Source organism: Trichomycterus rosablanca, chromosome 4, assembly GCF_030014385.1.
Source record: "Trichomycterus rosablanca isolate fTriRos1 chromosome 4, fTriRos1.hap1, whole genome shotgun sequence".
NCBI lineage: Eukaryota > Metazoa > Chordata > Actinopteri > Siluriformes > Trichomycteridae > Trichomycterus > Trichomycterus rosablanca.
Window position 1 is genome coordinate 4,833,838 of NC_085991.1, and position 22,813 is coordinate 4,856,650.

At 39.0% G+C, this 22,813-nt stretch overlaps 1 protein-coding gene across 1 annotated transcript in view; it reads left to right on the top strand.

The window, feature by feature from the left end:
- The first annotated feature begins 6,205 nt into the window (after positions 1-6,205).
- The window catches only part of LOC134311235 (calsyntenin-2-like), a 72,087-nt gene continuing 55,479 nt past the window's right edge, over positions 6,206-22,813 (top strand). Inside the window, exons 1-5 of the mRNA XM_062992838.1 lie at positions 6,206-6,382; positions 6,492-6,711; positions 7,316-7,470; positions 7,571-7,622; positions 9,853-9,933. Coding sequence (XP_062848908.1) covers positions 6,206-6,382; positions 6,492-6,711; positions 7,316-7,470; positions 7,571-7,622; positions 9,853-9,933 — 685 coding nt within the window. The remainder of the gene's footprint in view (positions 6,383-6,491; positions 6,712-7,315; positions 7,471-7,570; positions 7,623-9,852; positions 9,934-22,813) is intronic.

The following is a 22,813-nucleotide window of genomic DNA, read 5'->3' on the forward strand; positions in this document are numbered from 1 at the left end:
CCTTTACTCCTTTACGTTTCTTTTTCCTCTGTCTCTCTTATCTACCGGAGCAGGCCGGCACTTACGGGCTCTTCGACAGCTGGCAGTATTGTCTCAGGGTTAATGCCAGCGATCCTATTAGGGCCGCACTGCATTAGGGGAATCTGGAGCTGGATTAAGGATCTTGGGACAATTGGAAAAAGATTGCTTCCAACTACAGATGAAAAATAAAAGACTTGAGACATGAGACTATATATATAGCTTTATGTCATTTGAAATTGATATAAACCATCAGCTTGACCAAACCAGACATGAAATTGACATGCATTTACATGGCCTGAACGATGTGTAGGAGCACCACCCAATGATCAGAGTAGATAAAAAGACTGTGGTGCCAGAATAAGGCAAAAAAAGTATTCCTCTAAATGTAAGCAGTGGTATTATAGTTTATAAGGCAGTTGTAGCCTAGCGGTTAGGGTACTGGACTAGTAATCAAAAGGTTGCTGGTTCAAGCCCCACTACTGCTAGGTTGCTGCTGTTGGGCCCTTGAGCATAGCCCTTAACCCTCAATTGCTTAGACTGTATACTGTCCCACTAATGCAAGTCGCTTTGGATAAAGGTGTCTGCTAAATGCTGAAAATGTAAATGAATTATTCCTCCTAAAATTAACAAAAATAGTGAGTTTGAATAACCTGCCTTATAAGTCAATGACTTATTATAATCCTCTCTACTAAGGCAGCTCCCTAGGTTTTCGAACACACCCAAAATGTATATCCTATTTCAACTATTCAACTATTGGCAATCACATGCAACATCAGCCTCCCCTCTTTTGGAAAATGTGTCCACAATCTGGCACCTGTTCCATCTGTGGAAATTTGTCACCTTTTAGTCAAATGAACATATGAAAAACAGCAGAAACAACAATCACACAATGAACAATAAGCAATAAACTGAATTTTAATCATCTCCACCCCTACATCCCACCTAAACATTGTGTATGACTCCAAGAACACCAAGGTATTCTTATGTGTTTTGTGGGGTTAAAGTCAGGGCTGTAAGCAGGCCAGTGGAGTTTCTACACACCAAACTCGAACAGAGAATGCTCTTAACAGTTGGACTCAATAATCAGAAATGAGTGTCCACATACTTTCGACCATATTGTGTATGTATTCATAAGCGGATGGCATAACCTCACACATTCTTTCAGCAAGTTTTTATTAAGAATATACAAGCAGCTTGGAAAACGAGTCATATGACCAAAACTCAGACAGCTATAAAGATTATTTATCAACTCCGTTCACTGGCATGTGATACACCTTCAGTCCTTCAACCTTTGCTCGAGACGTTACTACCGAAACCTGACATCCTGAATCTACCTCACTGTGCACAGTGTACTAGCATTTTTCATTTCGGTGTGATATTAGACCTTCGAGTGGATTTTGGCTGGTGTGGTTTTGGTATGTAGATAATTCTTATGTTAGTTTAAATGCTTGAGTTTTATAAAAATCAATGTTTTGTTTTATTATGACCATGTGATTGTAATTTAGATGTCTGTACCTCAGTGGACCACAATTTTAAATACTTTTAGACACCTACTAATTGCAGTTATAGCTTAATTTGGACAGACTTGATGAAATTCTATGTTTTATTACTTATATTTGTAATATGTGAAAGTTAATACAGTTTCAACTGGCAGGAAACGTCGGTGCTACTTCAATTCAGAAAAGAAAAGAAAATGTGGCATATACATATACAAGTTACATAATTATATATTTCTTCCAAATATTTGGAAAGCTGGTTTCCTGTATAGCATGTTAATATCTTTCCAAATAATCTGTTGGCATGGTGGGGCATCTGATGGTAGTTTAGAAGACTTGGTGTCACCGAAATGTTTTTTTTTTCTGTAATTCTCCAACACTGATCCTTAGGGATATTTTTGCCTCTCTTATTATCCTTGGCACTAAATGTGGGGACAAAACAAACTTGGGAGTCCAGGCAAGTTTGTCACGGTTCCAGTTGATTTTAAATTTCTATTTTTTTATTGCCCTAACTGTAGATAAGGAGAGTTCATTTTTTATACAGCCATTTACTGACAACACGCAACACGATTTTCTCTTATTTGAATTGTGCATTCTCTTGTATTAAGAATTTGACTTCAGTTAAACAGAATAAAATGGAAAAAATTGCATTAATTACATTTTTATTAAAAATTTCAATTTTTTATTAAAAATAATTGTGGCACATGTAGTTTAGTTAAAATAATTATTTCTTAATATGGATTTTCTTTTACTATTGATATAATTTATTTATAATAAACCTTGAATTGAAGGTGTTGACATGGCCACCCCAGTGTCCTGACTATAATCTTATTTAAAAAGCTGTGGGTGGTTCGCTTACTAATGTAAAAATAGGTATTGGACATCCCATTTCAAAACATTTACATTTTCAGCATACGCTTTTATCCAAAGCGACTTACAGTTGTGACGGTATACAGTCTAAGCAATTGAGGGTTAAGGGCCTTGCTCAAGGGCCCAACAGTGGCAACCTGGCAGAGGTGGGGCTTGAACCAGCAACCTTCTGATTACTAGTCCAGTACCTAAACCACTAGGCTACAGCTGCCCAGAGTTGAAACCATATTATTAATATGTTGACTGCCCCGTTTACGGCAGTAACAGCCTCCACTCTTAAGGAAAAGTGTCTTTGGTAATCTGTCAGGTAATAGGTCAGGTACCAATGTTGGCCAATATGGTGTGAACCTTGTTTGTGTACATGCGCACAATCACGCCGCAACAGGAAATGGCCCGTACTAAATAAAGCATTTACTTTATTGTACAGAGTAGAAATGGGTGGGGCTGAAACTAGCAAACTCAAAATCTGACAGTCTGTGTATGTGTTTATCTGTTTAATGTTCTTACAGGCTGGAAAAGTTCAAGCAAACTGAAGGGAAAACTATGGAACCTTCAATAATGGAGGAAGCTCTAAATGGTAAAAGAAGATTTTGTGGTGCTGGAAATGTTGGGACATTTTTAAATGCACAATGATACCTGGGTTTTGCATAGAACTGCTGTATGGTTTTTTTGCTTAACAGAGTTTCAGGTTTTATTTCATGATGCAGCCGCGGATTGTTTTAAGTGACAACCATATTTTGAAGTACTCCTGAGCCCATGTGTCTACATTTATCACATTAACATAAAATGTTTCATGTCTGAGGGCTCAAATGTTTTTGGCCTTACCCTACAAGGACAGGGATTTCACCGGATTAACTAAATCTTTGTACAGTGGTATGAAAGGTAGACGGTAAAAGATGTAAATTACTTAGATTCTTGCATTGAGAGATGTTCTTTTTGAACTGACTGACAATTTTCTCACCAAGTTTGGCAGAAAGTGGTGAGCCATGACCCAAATTTGCTTGTAAAGACTGAGCCTTTAGTGAATTCTCCTTTATACCCCTTTTAATCCTCCTTTTATGAAGCTGGTCAGTAGAAACCTCGAAAATATTTTATTTTTACTTTTATGTATCAAAGAAACTGTCCATTAAAGATTTAAATAATTCAAATAACTAAGCAAAATATTAAACATTACACCCTTGTTTTTCTACTTTGTTCTCTTCATATTTAGCCTCTCATACCAAAATATCAGCTGCCACAAAGTCAGAAACCTGGTCGATTCTCATTGGTGTGTTGCTCACTGTGGCCTCTGTCGGCTTTTTCATCATCATCATGGTCAAAAGCCGCGTCTTACAGCGTTACTTCGGCAGCTACAGAGAAGCTCTTCTTCCAGACGGAGAAGGTATCAGCCAGTTCAGCATTGATGGGACGCTTACATCAAACGTTTCTCACTATGGCATGAGGGACAGCCAGGACCCAGGAAGACATGCGGAGGATGATGACGGCTTCATCGAGGACAATTACATCTCAGAGAATGACAAGGTGGAAGCTGAAAAAGAGGAAGAGCATCAGGAAGAAAGCGATGATGATCTGGACATCCATTTCTCAATTTAATGATAAATGATCTGGACAATGTTCAACTAACCTTCATATTTTGTTTACTAATCATGGACATTTGCTGATTTATATATTATAATATGTGAAAAATTGTACCTTACAAAATACAAATTTTAAATAGTACGTACAGGTACTAGAAAAAAAAACCTAACACCAACTGTCTCTCTGTAAAAACAAGTATTTCCCTCATTTAACACTCAGCACACTCATTCAACCAATCAGCCAAATATAATTAATAATTGGGTTCAACTGGACCAGACAAACCCAGACTTAATTACTGGCAGCCCTGTTAAATCTTATTATGGACTAAATAGAAACCTACCAACACTGTAAAGCAGTTAAAATACTTTAACAAGCAGCAGACTGTGTCGTGATCTAACATTAGAGGCTGGGGCTCCAGGGAACCACAATAAAAGCCACTGCAACAGTTATGAATCAACATGTTTGACTTATTTGAATGCATATTTTGCATCACACAGAATCTACACTATTTTATATTACAATTATTCATAACAATCTTTTCAATTCATTTTTATGAATACAGACTGTGTCCAAATCACTGTATCTGCTCACTGCACAATGTTTACTGTAATGCTGTCGTAAAATCTGAACTGTTTATGAGACGTTTATTAGTATCGTAGTTCCTCTCTAGAGGTGGGAAGTAATGATGTATACGTTACTGTGTTTTGTTACTGTGTTATTTTTACTATATATTTTTATTCCTACTCATACTAAAAGATGAATCTGTACATATTATTCTGATATTTAATCAGTTGATTTTCCTAAACCATGATTATCAATACTAGAGAAACAGATGAAACAGATGGACTACAGTCAGTAATTGTACAACTATAAAGTGCTTCTATATGGTAAGTGGAGCTGATAAAATGGACAGTGAGTGTAGAAACAAGGAGGTAGTTTTAATGTTATGGCTGATCTTTGTATATTTTCTATATTTTTGCACCAAACATATTTTTCAAGAATAAACACATAAAAGAACAAAAAAAGTGTCAGATTATTCATCCAAAGAAAAAAAGTGCAGAAACTTTTACCTTCAGCCTTCTAACTGACTCTCAAGTTTTTTTTAATGTATACCCGAATCCAAAGCTCATATTAATATACAATTTGATACATCATATGAAAGCACCCTGAATCAATATTAAATCAGATGTCATGACCTACATTCATCATCATCCATTTGTGATACCATGCAGCATATGTAGCGCTTCCTACATGTCAATACTAGGATGAGTGTGATCCAAAGATACAGCCACACAGCTGAAAAACACAAGTACAGCAATCAATGTCTAACACATCAGAATCTTTAAAACATAACCCAAATAAGCCAAATACACTTACACCATTTAATAATCTGCATGAACCCCTTGCTTTTTTATTTTGTGTGTTTGGTTGGTTTGCAGAATAACTGGAACATTCTAGATGTTCTGGTCACTGTGGCTGTGCTGGTATTACTCAAGGTTTTGCCTCAAGGTGGGGCTGCCGTTATCGGGTAAGTTAAGTAAACACTGTGTGATGTTAAGGCAATAAGCCACGAGAGACCGTGCGTTACTGCGATTTTATCACGGGGAAGGATGTTTTGGTCTCTCACCAAATTTACTGGCAGTTGTAGTCTAGTGGTTAAGGTAATGGACTAGTAATCAAAAGGTCGCTGGTTCAAGCGCCGCCACTGTTGGGCCCTTGAGCAAGGCCCTTAACCCCCAATTGCTTAGACAATACACTGTCACAGTACTGTAAGTCACTTTGGATAAAAGGTGTCTGCTAATGCTGAAAATGTAAATGTATAATGTATAAAACTCATTATGACATTGTGTGTGTGTGTGTGTGTGTGTGTGTGTGTGTGTTCTCCAAGAATTTTACGAGTGGTGTGTGGCATCACGAGATTTGCAGCCATATCAGGAGTTTTTATTGTGATGTCATTGTCATTGTGCGGTCAATTCCTGACATGGGCTACACCATCCTCCTTCTTGGAATCATCATTTCACCCTTTAATGAAGCCCATACGTTAGCCTTTGGTGATCTGATGTCTGCAGTCTTCACCCTTTTCATATGCATCACCCAAGGCTGGATGAAAGTCTACAGGGGGTTTTACATGTAGGCAACCTCTCTCTTACTGGTTTGAGTGAATAGATAGAGCATTCAAACTAACAAAACCAACTTACCTTTGGAATTTTCATGTCCTGTTCATTTCAGTGAGTTAGGTGATGAGGATGATGAGGATGAGGATGAACACGATCATATGGATCACTGGATTTAAGATGCTGCTTTGTACTTGGTTTTCATCTTCTCTCATCATCACGAACATTATTGTGACTGTGATTACCACAAATTTGGAAATTTCGGCCACAGAGCAGGAGGAAAACGATTCGTCTGAGAATACGGTGAGCTTGCAAGGTTTCATACCTGAACTGCGAGGCTACAATCTGCTTGATCAGCTTGTTTTTTATTAGCTGCTCTGACAGATCAATCACATGTGTGTTTTTTAAACAGACGGCATGTGAAAAGCCAGTGACAGAGGAAGGTTTCTCTCTCAAACAAGAGAACTTCGTCCATGTAGAGGAACTGGTTACTAGAACAAAAATGACGAAAAGCCAGAGACCCCTGAGAACCAGCTGTCTGGAGAATCTGACCATGGACACATTTGAGGAATTGATCTTGGTCATGGCAGACATAGATAAGAGTATCAGAACATTCGGGAGGAGCTACAGATGTATGTGTCAACAAAACATCTGGTTACAGATCTATCCTGACACCATATGATACAATACAATCATATGGTCTTGTCTACACTAAATGGCCAAATGTATTTGGACACCTGACCATGGGCTTGTTGGACATTCTATTTAAAAAACAAACAGTATTAAAATAGAGCGGCCTCTGTAATCTCTTTAGCTAGAACAACTGCCACTCTTCTGAGAAGGCTTCTCACAAGGCTTTGAAGTATGCCTGTGGGAATTTGTGCCCATTTACCTATGGCTGGGCACAAATAAGTGTTAGAAAAGCCTCAATTGATGTTCCACTTCATTCCATCGCTGTTCAGTGGGGCTGGGGTCAGGGATTTGTGCTGGCCACTGACATTTAAATCAAGCTTACCTTCATGTATTTATAAATCTTGCTTTGTGCACTTAAACTGTTGCTGCAAAGTTTGAAGCATAAAATGCCAAATGTTGTGGCTGAAACACATGAATTCAATAATTAGAAGTGTGCCCCAATTCAAAAATTATGGGTGTCCCAATACTTTTGTCCATGCAGTGTAGGTTCCATCAGATAAAGCTAAAGTTCTTTGCTTGAAATTTCTTGCTACAGGGTTGTAGATGAGGTTTACAAACTATCCTCCAACCAAGAGATGGAGGAAAACAGGATCACGAGGAATAAGATGGCTATGGCTCTTCAGGAAAGCCTGCTCATCAACAAGCTCACCTCGTGCCATAGTGGAGACATTCTGTCCACCCTCATGACCTTGGAAAAGGTGAGGAGATTTGACAAACCATAAAACCAGCTTCAGAATGACAATTTTAACACATCTATATACAATGTGGCATCTTTTTGATATAACGTGTGTATTTCAGACCAACTTTAGAGATTTCAGCTTGGACGAAGAACCTCAGCTGTTTACTCGTGGTATGTTGTGCCGTGGTATCAGCCGCATAGCCATGCTGTCAACAAACGAAACATCTGAAACCTGACTGAAGGAAATAGTGCCACCAACATCAGTTAAACACAAAGAGTCTTTCTCCCAAACAAGAACTACAGGGAAGGAGCTTTCCCTTAAAAACATCTTATACAGATTGGGGAATCATACACAAAGGGTATGTCATTTATTTTACTTTCTATGTATCATAACTCAAGTGTCTTAAATGATTGCACATTTCTCCACATGTCATTTCATCTAGGAGTTCAACTGTTTTTTCCCATAAAGAGGATCTAGGAGAAGTTGAAGTGGTAGTGGTGCATTTAGTGTGTTTGAGGCTGGCAAGAGTGAACATAGACACAAAGACACACACTACTGATGCCTAAAGGCAGACAGCTATAACAATCCCCAATAGTAAAAAACTAAGAACATCTTCTAATCTGGAACTACAAACAATTGTATCTGCTTTCTTTCACTGTGTGTTTATTCAGCAAATGTCTAGAAAAATGTATTATTACTGACATTTTTAAAACTTTACATACATAATTTTTTTTACTGATGAGTGAATGATTTTATTTCCTAACTAATACAAGCCTGTAATCTAATAATACTACACATTGTTCTACACATTATTAACCAGCAGGGGGCAATAAAGGAAAGCCTAATTTACACATAACTAACGTTGTACTTGCAACAGTTAATCTCACAAATGACATGATAGTATAATACGTTAGTATTTATAGATTTTTATAATAGGTTTCTTTCTATTTTCTATTTTTACGTCAGTCTTCTACAACAAGAAAGATTCAAGGTTCTGTTTATTAACATGGTTATTCTATAATAATGATTTGGACCACTCAATGCTCTCCAAGGTGCTGAACAGGTCCAGCCATGATGTAGTTAGCTAAAGGATTTTATATTAGAACTGTGTAACTGGACCTTAATATAGATGGAAAATCTTATAGATGCAAAATCTTTCACTTTTTTTTATTTGAATAAATGTGCCTTGGAGTTTGAGGATTCATGTGTCATCAAAAGGAGTAAGACACACTGTCGTTAAGAATATAGTTTGTATCCATTGTAGGTCAGTTTTGTGTCATTCCCTGCTGAATTACATTTAGCAGACGCTTTTACCCAAAGCAACGAACAGTACTATGGCATTATACTGTCTAAGCAATTGAGGGTTAAGGGCCTTGCTTAAGGGCCCAACATTGGCAACCTGGTGGTGGTGGGGCTTGAACCTGCGACCTTTCGATTATTTGTCCAGTACCTTAACCAGTAGGCTACAACTGCCTGACCTGTGAGTTAGCCAAAAGATCCATCTTGGTTTATGGTTTCTATTATTATTATTATTATTATTATTTTTAATTATTTGATTATTATTATTACTATTATTATTATTATTATTAGTGTTTTTGATTATTTGATTATTATTATTATTATTATTATTATTACTATTATTATTAATTATTTGATTATTATTATTATTACTATTACTACTACTATTGTTATTAATATTATTACTACTACTACTATTAGTATTATATTTATTATTATTATTATTATTATATTACTTATTATTATTATTTTACTTATTATTATTATTATTATTATATTACTTATTATTATTATTATTATTATTGATTATTTGATGATGATGATGATTACTATTATTTCTATTATTATTATTATTAATATGAATAATATTACTATTATTATTATTGATATTATTATTATTATTACTACTATTATTATTATATTTATTATTAGTAGTAGTATTATTACTATTATTATTAATAATATTAATATTAATATTAGTATTAATATTATTACTACTATTATTATTATTACTATTATTATTATTATTAATATTATATTATTATTATTAATATTATTGTTATTATTATTATTATATTTATTATTATTATTATTATTATTATTATTATTATTATTATATTTATTATTATTATTATTATTATTATTATTATTATTATTGTTATTACACTTTACCTTTCCCCCTCAAATTAATGATAGGTGAAGTTAATGATAGTTCATGGGTAAGTGTGACGTAGTAAAACCGACCAGGTGGGCTTTTTCCCCGCGCGCGCACCGGTACTCCGCTCCAGTCCTGCGCGTGCGCTCCAGCACGAGCCGTGAGGAGGAAGGACAGGCTCGCGCTGTGATGTGAGCATGGAACAGACTCGTGAATTTGACCTGAAGTCGCTTTTCTGCTGAACATGGCTCTAACAGCGCTGGTGCTCATCGGGCTCTTCTGTCGGGGAGACGTCCTCGCTGCTAAAGGTAAGAGGAGAAATAAAGGACACTGTGAGCTGGTGCTGTTACCGGGCATCGTGTGTTCAATTTAATAAAGTCACCACGTGAACTTCAGCTCGGTTTTATTTCAGCTTTAATAGAATTTGTTTGTTTATTAGGATTTTAACGTCTTTTAATGTTTTACACTTTGGTTACATTCATGACAGAAACGGTAGTTACTCGTTACACACGATTCATCAGTTCACAAGTTTAATGTCAAACACAGTCATGGATAATTTATTATCTCCAATTCACCTCACTTGCACGTTTTTGAACTGTGGGAGGAAACCGGAGCTCCAGGAGGAAACCCACGCAGACACGGGGAGAACATGCAAACTCCACACGTAAAGAACCGGACCACCCCACTTGGGGATCAAACCCAGGACCTTCTTGCTGTGAGGCAACAGTGCTACCCACCGAGCCACCATGGCGCCCCAGCTTTAATAGAAATACCCGCGGTGGTGTGGACTCTTGTGTGCTGCCTTTAAGTGGACAGTTCTAATTACGAGTGTAAAGCTCAGGATTCTTGAAAATACAATTTTGGAGATAATAAAAACACATTTAAATCCACTGATATCACTGCAGCAGTCTGTGTGTGGAAGAGTTTGGCAGATTATGATGGATACTGGAAAGGTAAAGGTGAAGAATAAAGTAAACAAATAGTTATTGCTGTATAAAAAGAAGGTAAAACAAATCTCACCCATCCTTTTAATATAGAAAAAAATAAAAAGCAGTGTTGTTATTTCACAAACCTTGCTTTGCTGTGTGTTATGGGTGTAATAGGGTAGTAGTAATTTCCCATATTTTCCAATAATTTACTTTTCATTTCCAATAGAGTCGTACTGTACCTAAGCACCCATGCTCAATTTGGTTACCCTACTCGACAAGGGACAAAGCATACACAAGGGAACCAAAAATCGTGCATGCCATTGATAAGTCAAACTGATTCTAAGCGACATATTTAAACCCCAACTGTTTGTATGTATGAACTGTGGGTATATTTATTTATATATTTGGATTATAGCGTCATGTTTTACACACTTTGGTTACATTCATGACTCATTACACAAGATTCATCAGTTCAAGTCTTTAATTTCAAACACAGTCATGTCTTTGGACTGTGGGAGGAAACCGGAGCTCCCGGAGGAAACCCACTCAGAAACGGGGAGAACACGCAAACTCCACACAGAAAGAACCCGGACCGCCCCACCTGGGGATCAAACCCAGGACCTTCTTGCTACACACCAAGCCACCGACTGTACAAATACTGACTGTAGCCAATATGTTGCTCTGTATACTTTATCAGCCACTGTACCCCATAGGGACCCTTAAAGGACCTCGCTGACCAGAAGAAATTGTTGAGTTACTGGACAAGGTGCACAATGCAGAGCTTTTCATTAGGTGGCTTAGACATAATAGTGTTTGAAAATGCGTTCTCTTCAGCCTTGCTGGGGCTGCTGGAAAAACAATTAGATTTCCTAATTAACAAGGATGACAGAGTGAGCGCTAAATGCTCAGACTGAACGCTGAGCTTGTTTTTTCCTCCTTTTGCTCCGTGCAAAAGCATCCTCACGCACTGTCCTCGTCCTGATCCAGTGTGGGTTTTTAAGGTGCATTTGGGGCTGTCAATCAATGTCACGCTAAAGCACATTTTAATTTGAACATTAATTACCCGGCATGCATCATTAGCCTCAGCGTGTTGAGCAGCAGGGAGTGGTGGAGAGCCAGGATAGGTGGAGAAAGTGGAGGGGAAAAAAAAGCAGGACAAGAAGGAAGGTAGGGCAGCTCAGAACTGCGGGGACATTCGTTTCTGGGTCTGTAATACCCTCACCAGCTGGTCAGATGGCATCAGATTCTCTCACAGGTCAGCACTGGCCAATCTGCACTGGATAACACACCCACACTCATGCACACTTGCACAGAGGATGGTGTTGGTGCATAAGACCCAGTTCTTTGTCCTTACTATTTTTGTACCTTGTGTTTCTTTCTTGCAGATTTAGTCTCAATTAAAACATGTTTTAATAATTAGGAGGGTACGGCGCTAACGCCCAGGGCATAGACACGTACAGAGCTAGCTTTTATTGGCTTTTACACAAACAAGCAACCAAAACAGTCTTTTGGGACTCTTTCCTTTCAGGATATCATTACTTTTACTTCCTCACAGCTCTATATCACACTTATCTGTCTCTCCACGTGCACCCGTACTGGAGAGGAAACGGGTTTAGAAAGGCATCTCAATCACACATGCATCTGTGTACAACTGAGTATTAAGCCCTACCTGCTTGTTCTCCTGGCTTAAGACCCAAACTGATTGTAGTGTGATGGTGGGGTGGAACAGTGCTATTGAGCATTTGATTAGAATGTAATGCTTTCTCTCTGTGTGAGCTAAAGCTCAGATGTGATTGGGTTTAGCAGCACAGCAGTGATAAAAAAGCAAGGTTACTTCTGAAAGGCAGAAAATAATCAGAATGACTAAGTTCGCCAAGGTCAGTTGTTATTTGGTCAGTTCTGAGCAGAAACGGTGTTGACTTTAGAAAGGTTTATTGCCTCTTTTCTTTAAGAAGGGTGCTTTGCATAGAAAATGATAAAATAGTGTCTAAATACAAAATAAATAAGAGGATACATGGATGCTTAATTATTACTGACAGAAACAGCTGCAAAACCTACTACTGCCTGGGAAAATCACAATACAATAAACACACACACACACACACACACACACACACACACACACATCGTTAATGTGGAAACTAGGACTACAACAGCCAACTGGCAGAATTGTTAAATATAATTGGTAATGAATTCTGTTGACCATTAGTGGGTTTTTTACATACACTATATGCCTCCAGTATAATGAAGTGTGTGGGAATTTGTGGCCCTCATTTAAAAACGTTCGTAAGATCAGGCTCCAGCGTTGGATGAAATTCTAAATTTGTCATTTGAGTTCATGTATTATTAGTGTGATTGCAGTAGGCTTTCTTGGTCCGCAATTTTTGAGCTATTGATTACCATTGATGACTCCACTGCTTGTATACAGCTTTTAGATCCACGCACCCATTCACCTGCCACGCCCATTTTTATACCCATTTTTTGCCCCATTTACTTCCATTTATTTTTGAAATTACGAAGTATCAACGTTGTTCCAACTTTAAATCATCCGGCCCGTTGATGACACCGTGACTTGTATACAGCTTTTGGATATGCACACACGCTCATATGCCATGCCACTTTTTATACCCATTTTTTGACCCATTAATTTCTATTCAATTTTTGAACGGAAGGTTGACCTTCTGAACTTCTGCATGCATGACCAAAAGTATTTGAACACCTACCACTGCTGAGCTGCAATCACACTTACGTTTTCCACAGGAAATGCGCCTCTCTAGTTGCTATTATTGCTGTAATACTGCACTAGAGAATTGTGGATAAACTGTGTACCCTTAGTCAGTGTTATTTTTGTAATCTCATGTTTTGGTGAAGCCACACAGTTTTTTGAAGAGAGTGTTTTATACATGACATAGATCAATATGTCTGTGGAAAGGATTAAGTAGGTGATGAACAGTGGTGAGCTGTGGAGGCTTTAATCGGTGTGTGTGTGTTTGTGTGTGTGTTATTTGTTTTGTTTCTTACCTGCACACACTCCCATGAGTGCTCATTATTCATGTTTATGTCTGATATGCCACTCTGAACACCTGTGCCAGCATGCCGAGGCTCCCAGCAGAATGCCACGTTTGCTCTTCTCTCCTCTTTTGTTCTCCTCCCTATTGTCTGTTCTCTCTTCTTCAGCCTTCCCAACTACGCTATTCTATCTTCTTTCCCTTCCTCGCCACTTCTCGTTATATTCTGTATTAATTTCTCTCCTTCAGTTTTCTCAGTTCCTCTCTATTAAATCTCATTAAATCAAGACAAAAATTCCACTTGCAAAACTGCTACAACTGAGTGTTCTTAGCTCTCGAACCATTAAAAAGTCTCATTAAGAGGAAAGGTGATGGAACACAGTGATAAACATGCTTCTGTACCAATTTTTTTCAGTGTGTTGCAGGCAGATTTACCAAATACAAGGAGGCTGATCAGTGGAAACACTGGAAATATTTTATTTCTACTTTTATCAGTTAAATAAAGATTTATGAGAATAAACAAATCAGAGATTCTTCTTTATTGTGAATTTTACAAAATGGCTCAACATTTATGAAAATGGGCTACAAAAACCACTCTTTTTGAAGGATCTTCCAAGGTTTTGAAGTGCGTCTGTGCAAATTTGTGCCCATTCAGTCAGAGAGCATTTTTGAGGATAGGAACTGATGTTGGACAATGTTGGCTGGTTTGACATCACGATTCCAATTTACAGTCATGGAACAACACAAAAAAGTCAAATCTGATATCATTCCAGCCAGGAATTAGCCTCTACTTTTTGCCAACTGCCCCATTCCTGTCAGATTTAAAGGGTGCCTTCCAGGGCCGGCGCTGGGTGGGGGCGGCGCTGATGTCGGGGTGGACATTGCCCCCCCAGATTTCCTCACTGACCCCCCAAGTGCAACCCAAGCAAAGGCTATTTTTTAAAAGTATCACTTAACCAATCTGTTATGCTGGCTGGTATCGGCAGCGAATTAATAGATACACCCTAACGCAGCGAATTAGTAGTATTCGCACACCCTTCAAAATGCTGCAAACCCTCCAAACCCACACCCGTGCGTTGTTTTGGTAACTTCATCTAAGAGGACAGCAAATCGATCGCTGAGTTTCGGCAGCAGCATGACCAATCAACGATTGACCCCCAGATTTTCTGACTGCCCCCCCAAGCAAAGCAGTCCAGAACCGGGGCTTCTATCAACTGCTGTTTGGACCCATTGCTGACCACTTCAGAATTCTTCAGCGCTTTGTCCTAATCCATTTTTGGATCCCTTGGGTCATTGTCCTGCTGGAAGACCCATGGCCTCTGATGGAGACCAAGCTGTCTGAAACTGGGCCCTACATTGCACTCCCAAATATTTTAGTAGTCTTTAATTTTCATGATGCCATGCACACAGTCAAGGCATGCAGTGCCAGAAGCAGCAAAGCAACCCCAAAACACCATGTAAACATGTTTTTTTAAATCCCTTATTTTGTTAACTTTTCACACTCACACTGTAAAGAAGATAGAGCTTGGTGAGCTTATTTGAGAAAGCTAGTCTGCTTTGTTCTAGAAAGCCATTCATCATACAGCTATTTATGGAGTGGCTGGCACCACTACTCATCTGGATTTGGCAACAGTTATCCCTCTGTAGACTTTGTATACATTGTGTATAGAGGCAGGCAAAGTCTGTAACAAAAGAGAGCAGGCTAGCAGATACCTTCAGGAGAAACACAATGGCAACAAGATCCATTACAGTGCACTGATTCGTTCAGCTGAGACTTGAATCCAGCTAAGGAATAAAAGTCTATATTTACTGTATATGATTGTATACACTACAGTGATAGTGAGGTGGTAATAACATGGAAGCGTGTGTTGGTAGCGTTTTGGTATGAGTGTATCAGGTGCAGCAATGTTCTTGGGATTTTTACATACTGTTTACTGACCTCTTTATTAGAAACACAATCTATTAAAAACACAATCTATTGAAAGTGTTTGTGTAGAGTTAAAGAATAAAGCTATTTTTTTTATTGCTTTTTGATCCCACATTTGACCACTTTCATTATTTGCTGCCAGTCCCATTTACACCCCCCACTTCCAGTTAGACCAGAGACCAGTATATGGGACTGCAAATGGACTCAAATGAAATATGTTTTTACACTTACCCAAACACACCAGTGTAGGGGTCTAAATGGTCTCTGGTCTGGAGCAAAGTGCTAGTGTGTCTTTGCACGAATTGAAGTCCTTGAAGACACAGTTTGACAAGTTTGGTGTGAAGGATCTCCAGTGGTTTGCACTGGAAGTCTGGTAATGGCCTTAAAAGGGTTGGGTGCAACTCCATAACTCCCATAGGTTTTTTAATGCATTTGTCCCCCTTTTTCTCCCAATTTAGCGGAGCCAATTTACTGCTGTGGACCCCGACGTCATTCAAGAAGGGTGTATATTCAACTAACACACACTCTCTCCGATGTGTGCGCAGTCCACCAATTGCTTTTTATTTACCCACACCCCGTCTTTGCGCTCTTCCACTTTCTGTACAGACACCCTGGGCGACCAAGGTCCCTACACAGCATTGATAACCCAACCTCTTAGTCTGGTCTTTCCCACCCATCAGACTGGAAGCCAATTTTGTCTGCTGCAGGAATTAGGTAATTGTGCCAAGATTCGAACCTGGAAGATCAGAATCTCAGCGCTGGTGTGCTAGCGGATTATCCCACTGCGCCACCTGAGCAATTCCCACAGTTTTTAAAGAGAATCTTCAAAAAATGTCCTCAATCTTTTGGCCATATACGCCATTAACCATGTCATAAGGACTTGTGGTATCTGGTACCAGGATATAGTTCTAGCAGGTCCTTCAAGATTTGTACGTTGTTTTGTAATGTTGGTGAAAGCAGGCTTTGTCAGACCAATTAACCCTATATTTATTGCTCTGACGGTCCAGTTCTGAGATCCACTTCTTTCAGTAAATGATCTCTTTAGATTTTCATGCATAACAGTCTTTAGAACAACACACAATATTTACACAATATGTTAACATTTATTATGAATATTTCAGGAACTTCAGGATTTATTGTCATTTCTGTGCTCTATTTTTTTTTTTTATTTTTTTTTTTATTATGGCGAAGCTTTGCATTTTTTTTATTTTTTATTTTTTTACATTTTTTTTATTTTTACCCCTTTTTCTCCCCTTTTAGCTCATCCAATTGTTCAGTTAGCATCGTGCTTCCTCTCTGTCTATGCCGAACCCTGCCCTGACGGAGGTGATTGAAGCTAACCCGTATCCCCTCCGAAACACGAGCAGCAGCCAGATGCATCTTTGCCACCCACACATTGACGAGTTTGGCGCCACCTAGCGTTGCATGCGGAGAGACACACCCTAAGGGCACCCTCTCCCATCTCTGTGTAAGAGCCTCCAATCAGCCGGCAGAGAACGCAATCGCATTCTGACAGAGAGAGACCCACATCCGGTTCTTTGTCCCACCCCCCATATGAGCAACCGGCCAATCGTTGCTCATATAGCCACTCAGCTTCGAACCGGTAAAGCAAGGCTGGATTCGATACCACGTTCTCAGAATCCAGCCCTGGTTGCAGCGCGTTTCTTTTTACCGCTGAGCGGCTGAAGCTTTGCATTTTTGAGATGTGTGTTTCAGATTATTTACTTTACTTAAACTGCTTAAATATTAATGATACTGAAAAATAAGGTGAAGATTTAAATGTATTAAAAATGTGTCCACATTACTACAGAATAATGATACTGTATTCCATAATGCCTAAAAAATAAATTTATTTAAAACAATATTTAAAAAATAAAAGGTTATGAACATAAATAAGCACATTATTACTGACCCACATGTAGATTTACCTTTTCCTACTACTGTACCAAGAATAGCCCAGTTAGGTAATTTGTCCTCTATCCCAGGTCCTTTACCTGACTTTGGAATTAACCTCCACTGCTTCAACGTTCATTAACTTTTACCAGCTCAGCACATATCGGGGGGGATTTCATTGCTCCGAGCTACATTTCTCCTCGGGTCCCTTCAGCGCCTGGATCTGCATTTAAATCAGATTTGCCCATTTATCACAACGGAGAAAAAGTTGACCTTAAAATGATCTGAACCTTTTAACACAGCAGGCTGGTAGATTACAGTCCGCTGGGATTTGTGTCAGTGTCTTCTGTAGGTTTCAGTTTAAGATGCCATGTTTTGTCCCCTGTTTGTTTGCACAGAATACACAAAGATGCTTAAGCAAATAAATGAATTCAAACTGGTACTATAGTATGATGGATTAATGACTCTGTTCTCAAGAAACATGGGACAAAACATGGGACAAAAAGCTCATTTCAGGTCTGCCGTTCATGTATAACACTCTAGTGGGCTCAGTAGCCGACCTTTTTCTTATAAACTTGAGAAAGAGCGAGAAAAAGAGAGAGAGAGAGCTACTTTTAGAACACGCTGTATCAATTAATCATAATCTTCAGTAACAGAAAAGCACCACAGCATGGCAAAATATGTGCCAACCCATCTGGGCTGGTGAAAAGATATCACCTGTATCTGAACAACTATTCCCTAACACGCGAGGATGAATGATGAAGTGATTTTTCATGTTTTCGCGAGGTAGAGACCATGTGTTTCCTGTTGGGAGGAAGTAATTCTGGAACGAGTGGTGAGGAAAGGCAGCAGTGACTCACCACCAAGCTGATTCTGGACACAAGTGGACAAGTGGAGTTAAGGAAGCCAACAGAAACAACGGACAGTCACTGAACTTTTCTTACAAAAAATTACAAATATGGCGAATGACGAATGCGGAGCAACGAATGGAGTTCTTTTTATATGTAAATAAATTGTCATTGATTTTTAGTTGGTATAAAGGTGCACAAGGTTTTTTTTTTTGCAAATTTGGGCTCGTTTGGTACACGGAGGGAGATGTTAGCTGGCTCGTGTGATACTTTATCTAATGCACCTAATTATCAAAATCTCTAAAGCTCTTTTTCCACTGCACAGCACCCTAGGGTACAATTAGATTTTAAAGACGTCATCGCACATTCAGTAGTTGTTTTCATGTGCTGAATAAACCTCATTGTACCTAAGCACCCTCTTTGAGCATACTAAAGGGCGTGGTGCAAGAAACAGTGCAGAACATTAATTGTTTTACTATTAAACAGACTCACATGTGCGATTGAAAATGAAGTTCTGGATTTGGATCTATACCGTTCTCTAGAGTGCAGTGCCACGATGCATTGGTAACCCCGTCCTTTCATGTAATTTAGTAATAGAGATGTGAAGCAGTTATAAAAACAATAAAATGGTGAGAAAGTGTTGACCTATGAGGGTTGCCATGGTGTTGAGCATGTCTATGATGGACCTTGAAGTGTGGACAATTGAACGGAAAATCAAAAAGCCAGAGCTGAAGATTCCTGAGAGATTATCAGTAGCTCAGACATCCTGGCTTCAACCATAATCAAGCAAATTCTATTACTAATAATTCTGTAATAGTAATAAGAAAGCTCTTACAAAGCAAAACTCTTTAAAGACATAAAAAGCTCTGTTTATAAAAAATCCAGTGGCCTGTACAGAGCCCTGACCTCAGCCCCACTGAACAGCTTGACCAACATCAGTGTCCAGCAATATACAGTGTATCACAAAAGTGAGTACACGCCTCACATTTCTGCAAATATTTTATTATATCTTTTCATGGGACAACACTATAGAAATAAAACTTGGATATAACTTAGAGTAGTCAGTGTACAACTTGTATAGCAGTGTAGATTTACTGTCTTCTGAAAATAACTCAACACACAGCCATTAATGTCTAAATGGCTGGCAACATAAGTGAGTACACCCCACAGTGAACATGTCCAAATTGTGCCCAAAGTGTCAATATTTTGTGTGACCACCATTATTATCCAGCACTGCCTTAACCCTCCTGGACATGGAATTCACCAGAGCTGCACAGGTTGCTACTGGAATCCTCTTCCACTCCTCCATGATGACATCACGGAGCTGGTGGATGTTAGACACCTTGAACTGCTCCACCTTCCACTTGAGGATGCGCCACAGGTGCTCAATTGGGTTTAGTCCATCACCCTTACCTTCAGCTTCCTCAGCAAGGCAGTTGTCATCTTGGAGGTTGTGTTTGGGGTCGTTATCCTGTTGGAAAACTGCCATGAGGCCCAGTTTTCGAAGGGAGGGGATCATGCTCTGTTTCAGAATGTCACAGTACATGTTGGAATTCATGTTTCCCTCAATGAACTGCAGCTCCCCAGTGCCAGCAACACTCATGCAGCCCAAGACCATGATGCTACCACCACCATGCTTGACTGTAGGCAAGATACAGTTGTCTTGGTACTTCTCACCAGGGCGCCGCCACACATGTTGGACACCATCTGAGCCAAACAAGTTTATCTTGGTCTCGTCAGACCACAGGGCATTCCAGTAATCCATGTTCTTGGACTGCTTGTCTTCAGCAAACTGTTTGCGGGCTTTCTTGTGCGTCAGCTTCCTTCTGGGATGACGACCATGCAGACCGAGTTGATGCAGTGTGCGGCGTATGGTCTGAGCACTGACAGGCTGACCTCCCACATCTTCAACCTCTGCAGCAATGCTGGCAGCACTCATGTGTCTATTTTTTAAAGCCAACCTCTGGATATGACGCCGAACACGTGGACTCAACTTCTTTGGTCGACCCTGGCGAAGCCTGTTCCGAGTGGAACCTGTCCTGGAAAACCGCTGTATGACCTTGGCCACCATGCTGTAGCTCAGTTTCAGGGTGTTAGCAATCTTCTTATAGCCCAGGCCATCTTTGTGGAGAGCAACAATTCTATTTCTCACATCCTCAGAGAGTTCTTTGCCATGAGGTGCCATGTTGAATATCCAGTGGCCAGTATGAGAGAATTGTACCCAAAACACCAAATTTAACAGCCCTGCTCCCCATTTACACCTGGGACCTTGACACATGACACCAGGGAGGGACAACGACACATTTGGGCACAATTTGGACATGTTCACTGTGGGGTGTACTCACTTATGTTGCCAGCTATTTAGACATTAATGGCTGTGTGTTGAGTTATTTTCAGAAGACAGTAAATCTACACTGCTATACAAGCTGTACACTGACTACTCTAAGTTATATCCAAGTTTCATGTCTATAGTGTTGTCCCATGAAAAGATATAATGAAATATTTGCAGAAATGTGAGGGGTGTACTCACTTTTGTGATACACTGTACATGTTTGTATTTCACTGAATTTCATTGATCAAAGAAATCAGTCTACTGTAATAGCATTTCTTTTTTAAATTAGGATCTCCAACAAGCTCATGGTCAAGTGTCCAAATACTTTTGGCCATACAGTGTAGCAACAGCTCCAATTCGACCAGGAAACACTGGGCACAAGACCATCCATTGCTGGTTTTTGACCCCCCCCCCCCCCCCAGATATAGCCAGTCATCTCTAATCCAGCCTGGCTATTAGAATCATTAGTCTTTATCTGGGATTTGCTCACCATGCTGTGTGTGTGTAATAAACAGAACAAAGCCAGGATCATAATGCCATATTTTGTTGAGTAATTATCTATCTGCTGGCGAAACAGCCAGCCAGCTTGCCACAGCAATCTTTTTATTATTTTTAATGAAATTTTGCCTCCATCTTTTTATTGCATTACTGCCAATCTAAATCAGTTCTGCTACTGAGCTGGCACTTTCTCACCGTATTTAATATTCACAATTATTTCAGCATCAGACGAGGCATTACTTTGTTCTGTTGCAGCAGACCGTTTATCAGCCCGGTGGCTGTCTCAGCTCTCGAAAAATGTATTTGACAGATGTGAAGGATTTTTTTATTTTGCTTTTTGCTATCAGTATTATTTTCAGTGTGTGATTTGTATATACAGAGTTACCTTAAAACTCAATGTCAGTTCGTTCTGGGAGTGGCGGTGAGTTTAAAAGCGGTTAGGTTTCAAGATAATTTTTTCCATAAGGATGTCTGGGAAACCTGTTAATACGTACCTGTGGAACTGCATATATTTTAGGCTAATGTAAAATAATGAGGTTGTTTTTGACACTTATACCCTGAAAATAACACAAATATAATATAAAAAATACTAAAAAATACAATTAAAATTAGTTAAAATACAGTTCAAAATCAATATAAAAATATAATAAAAGCTGCACTTTACCTTTACTTCATAATTGTTTTATGCTTCTTAATCGTGGAGATGCTTGATCTTGGAATACTGTATTCCATTCAGTAAAGGTGCATTCACATAAGAAGCAAGAAACCGGTTTTGCACTGCTGTTCCATTATTTCCTATGGAGTGTGGCGGTGCACAAAGTTTAACATGACTAAAACAAGCAATTAATTTCATTAGTGGAGAGAACTTATGAGCAGTAATAATTAAGAGAGGTTTAGTGCTCCTGTGTCGTTCTTTTAATACATTAAGTCACATCAAGCTTTTTTTTTTTTTACAATAAGCGTTTTAGACTCTCGGCGAAGCTGATTCTGATTCTCACAATTTCTCAGAACCTCGAGCTGTAACACAAGTTTAAAAGTGAAACACTGAGGAAAATACAGATAAACACAGATACATGTGAAGCTTTCAGACTTTGCCGACGTTTTACCGCACCCCTCCAGCAAAGCAGCTGTCGGCCACACGTCAAGTTTAAGGTAAACATCGAGTTTAAGGGTACAAATTTCTCGACAAAGGGTGTAGAGTTTCAAAGATTTCGAGTTTAGGGGACGTCGAGTTACAAGGTACTGCTGTATGTATACATTTCTACAGAGATTTCTTGTTCATGCTGAACTAGGCATTAAGGTTAATGGTTTCAGTGACAAGGATGTGACTCCCAATTCTATTTTCCCACCTTTTAGAATTGGCTTTTCACAGTAGTAGCATCACCCGAGCGCAAACCAAATAATTACTTGTTTCCAGTTTTACCCAAAAATACCAACAGAAAGAAAATTGTTATAATTTTGGTCTTTTTATTATTTTATAAATGTTGTAAGAAGTGAGTGTTTTGGAGAGTGACAGTTCTGTGGCCCAGGATCAGTGTCAGGACTTTGGGGAGGCGACAGAAGGGGTGCAGATGGCTGGACACATGGTGAATGAGACTTCAGAGACACCACATTAGCGAAACAGAATCATTAATGAGAAAACACTCAGATTTATCACCCACTATTTTCCTCTCTCTTACTATTTTTCTATTCTCTCGCTTTATCTTGCTTTTTTTCTTTTCTCTTCGTCCCACTTTCTTATACATGTAGAGTT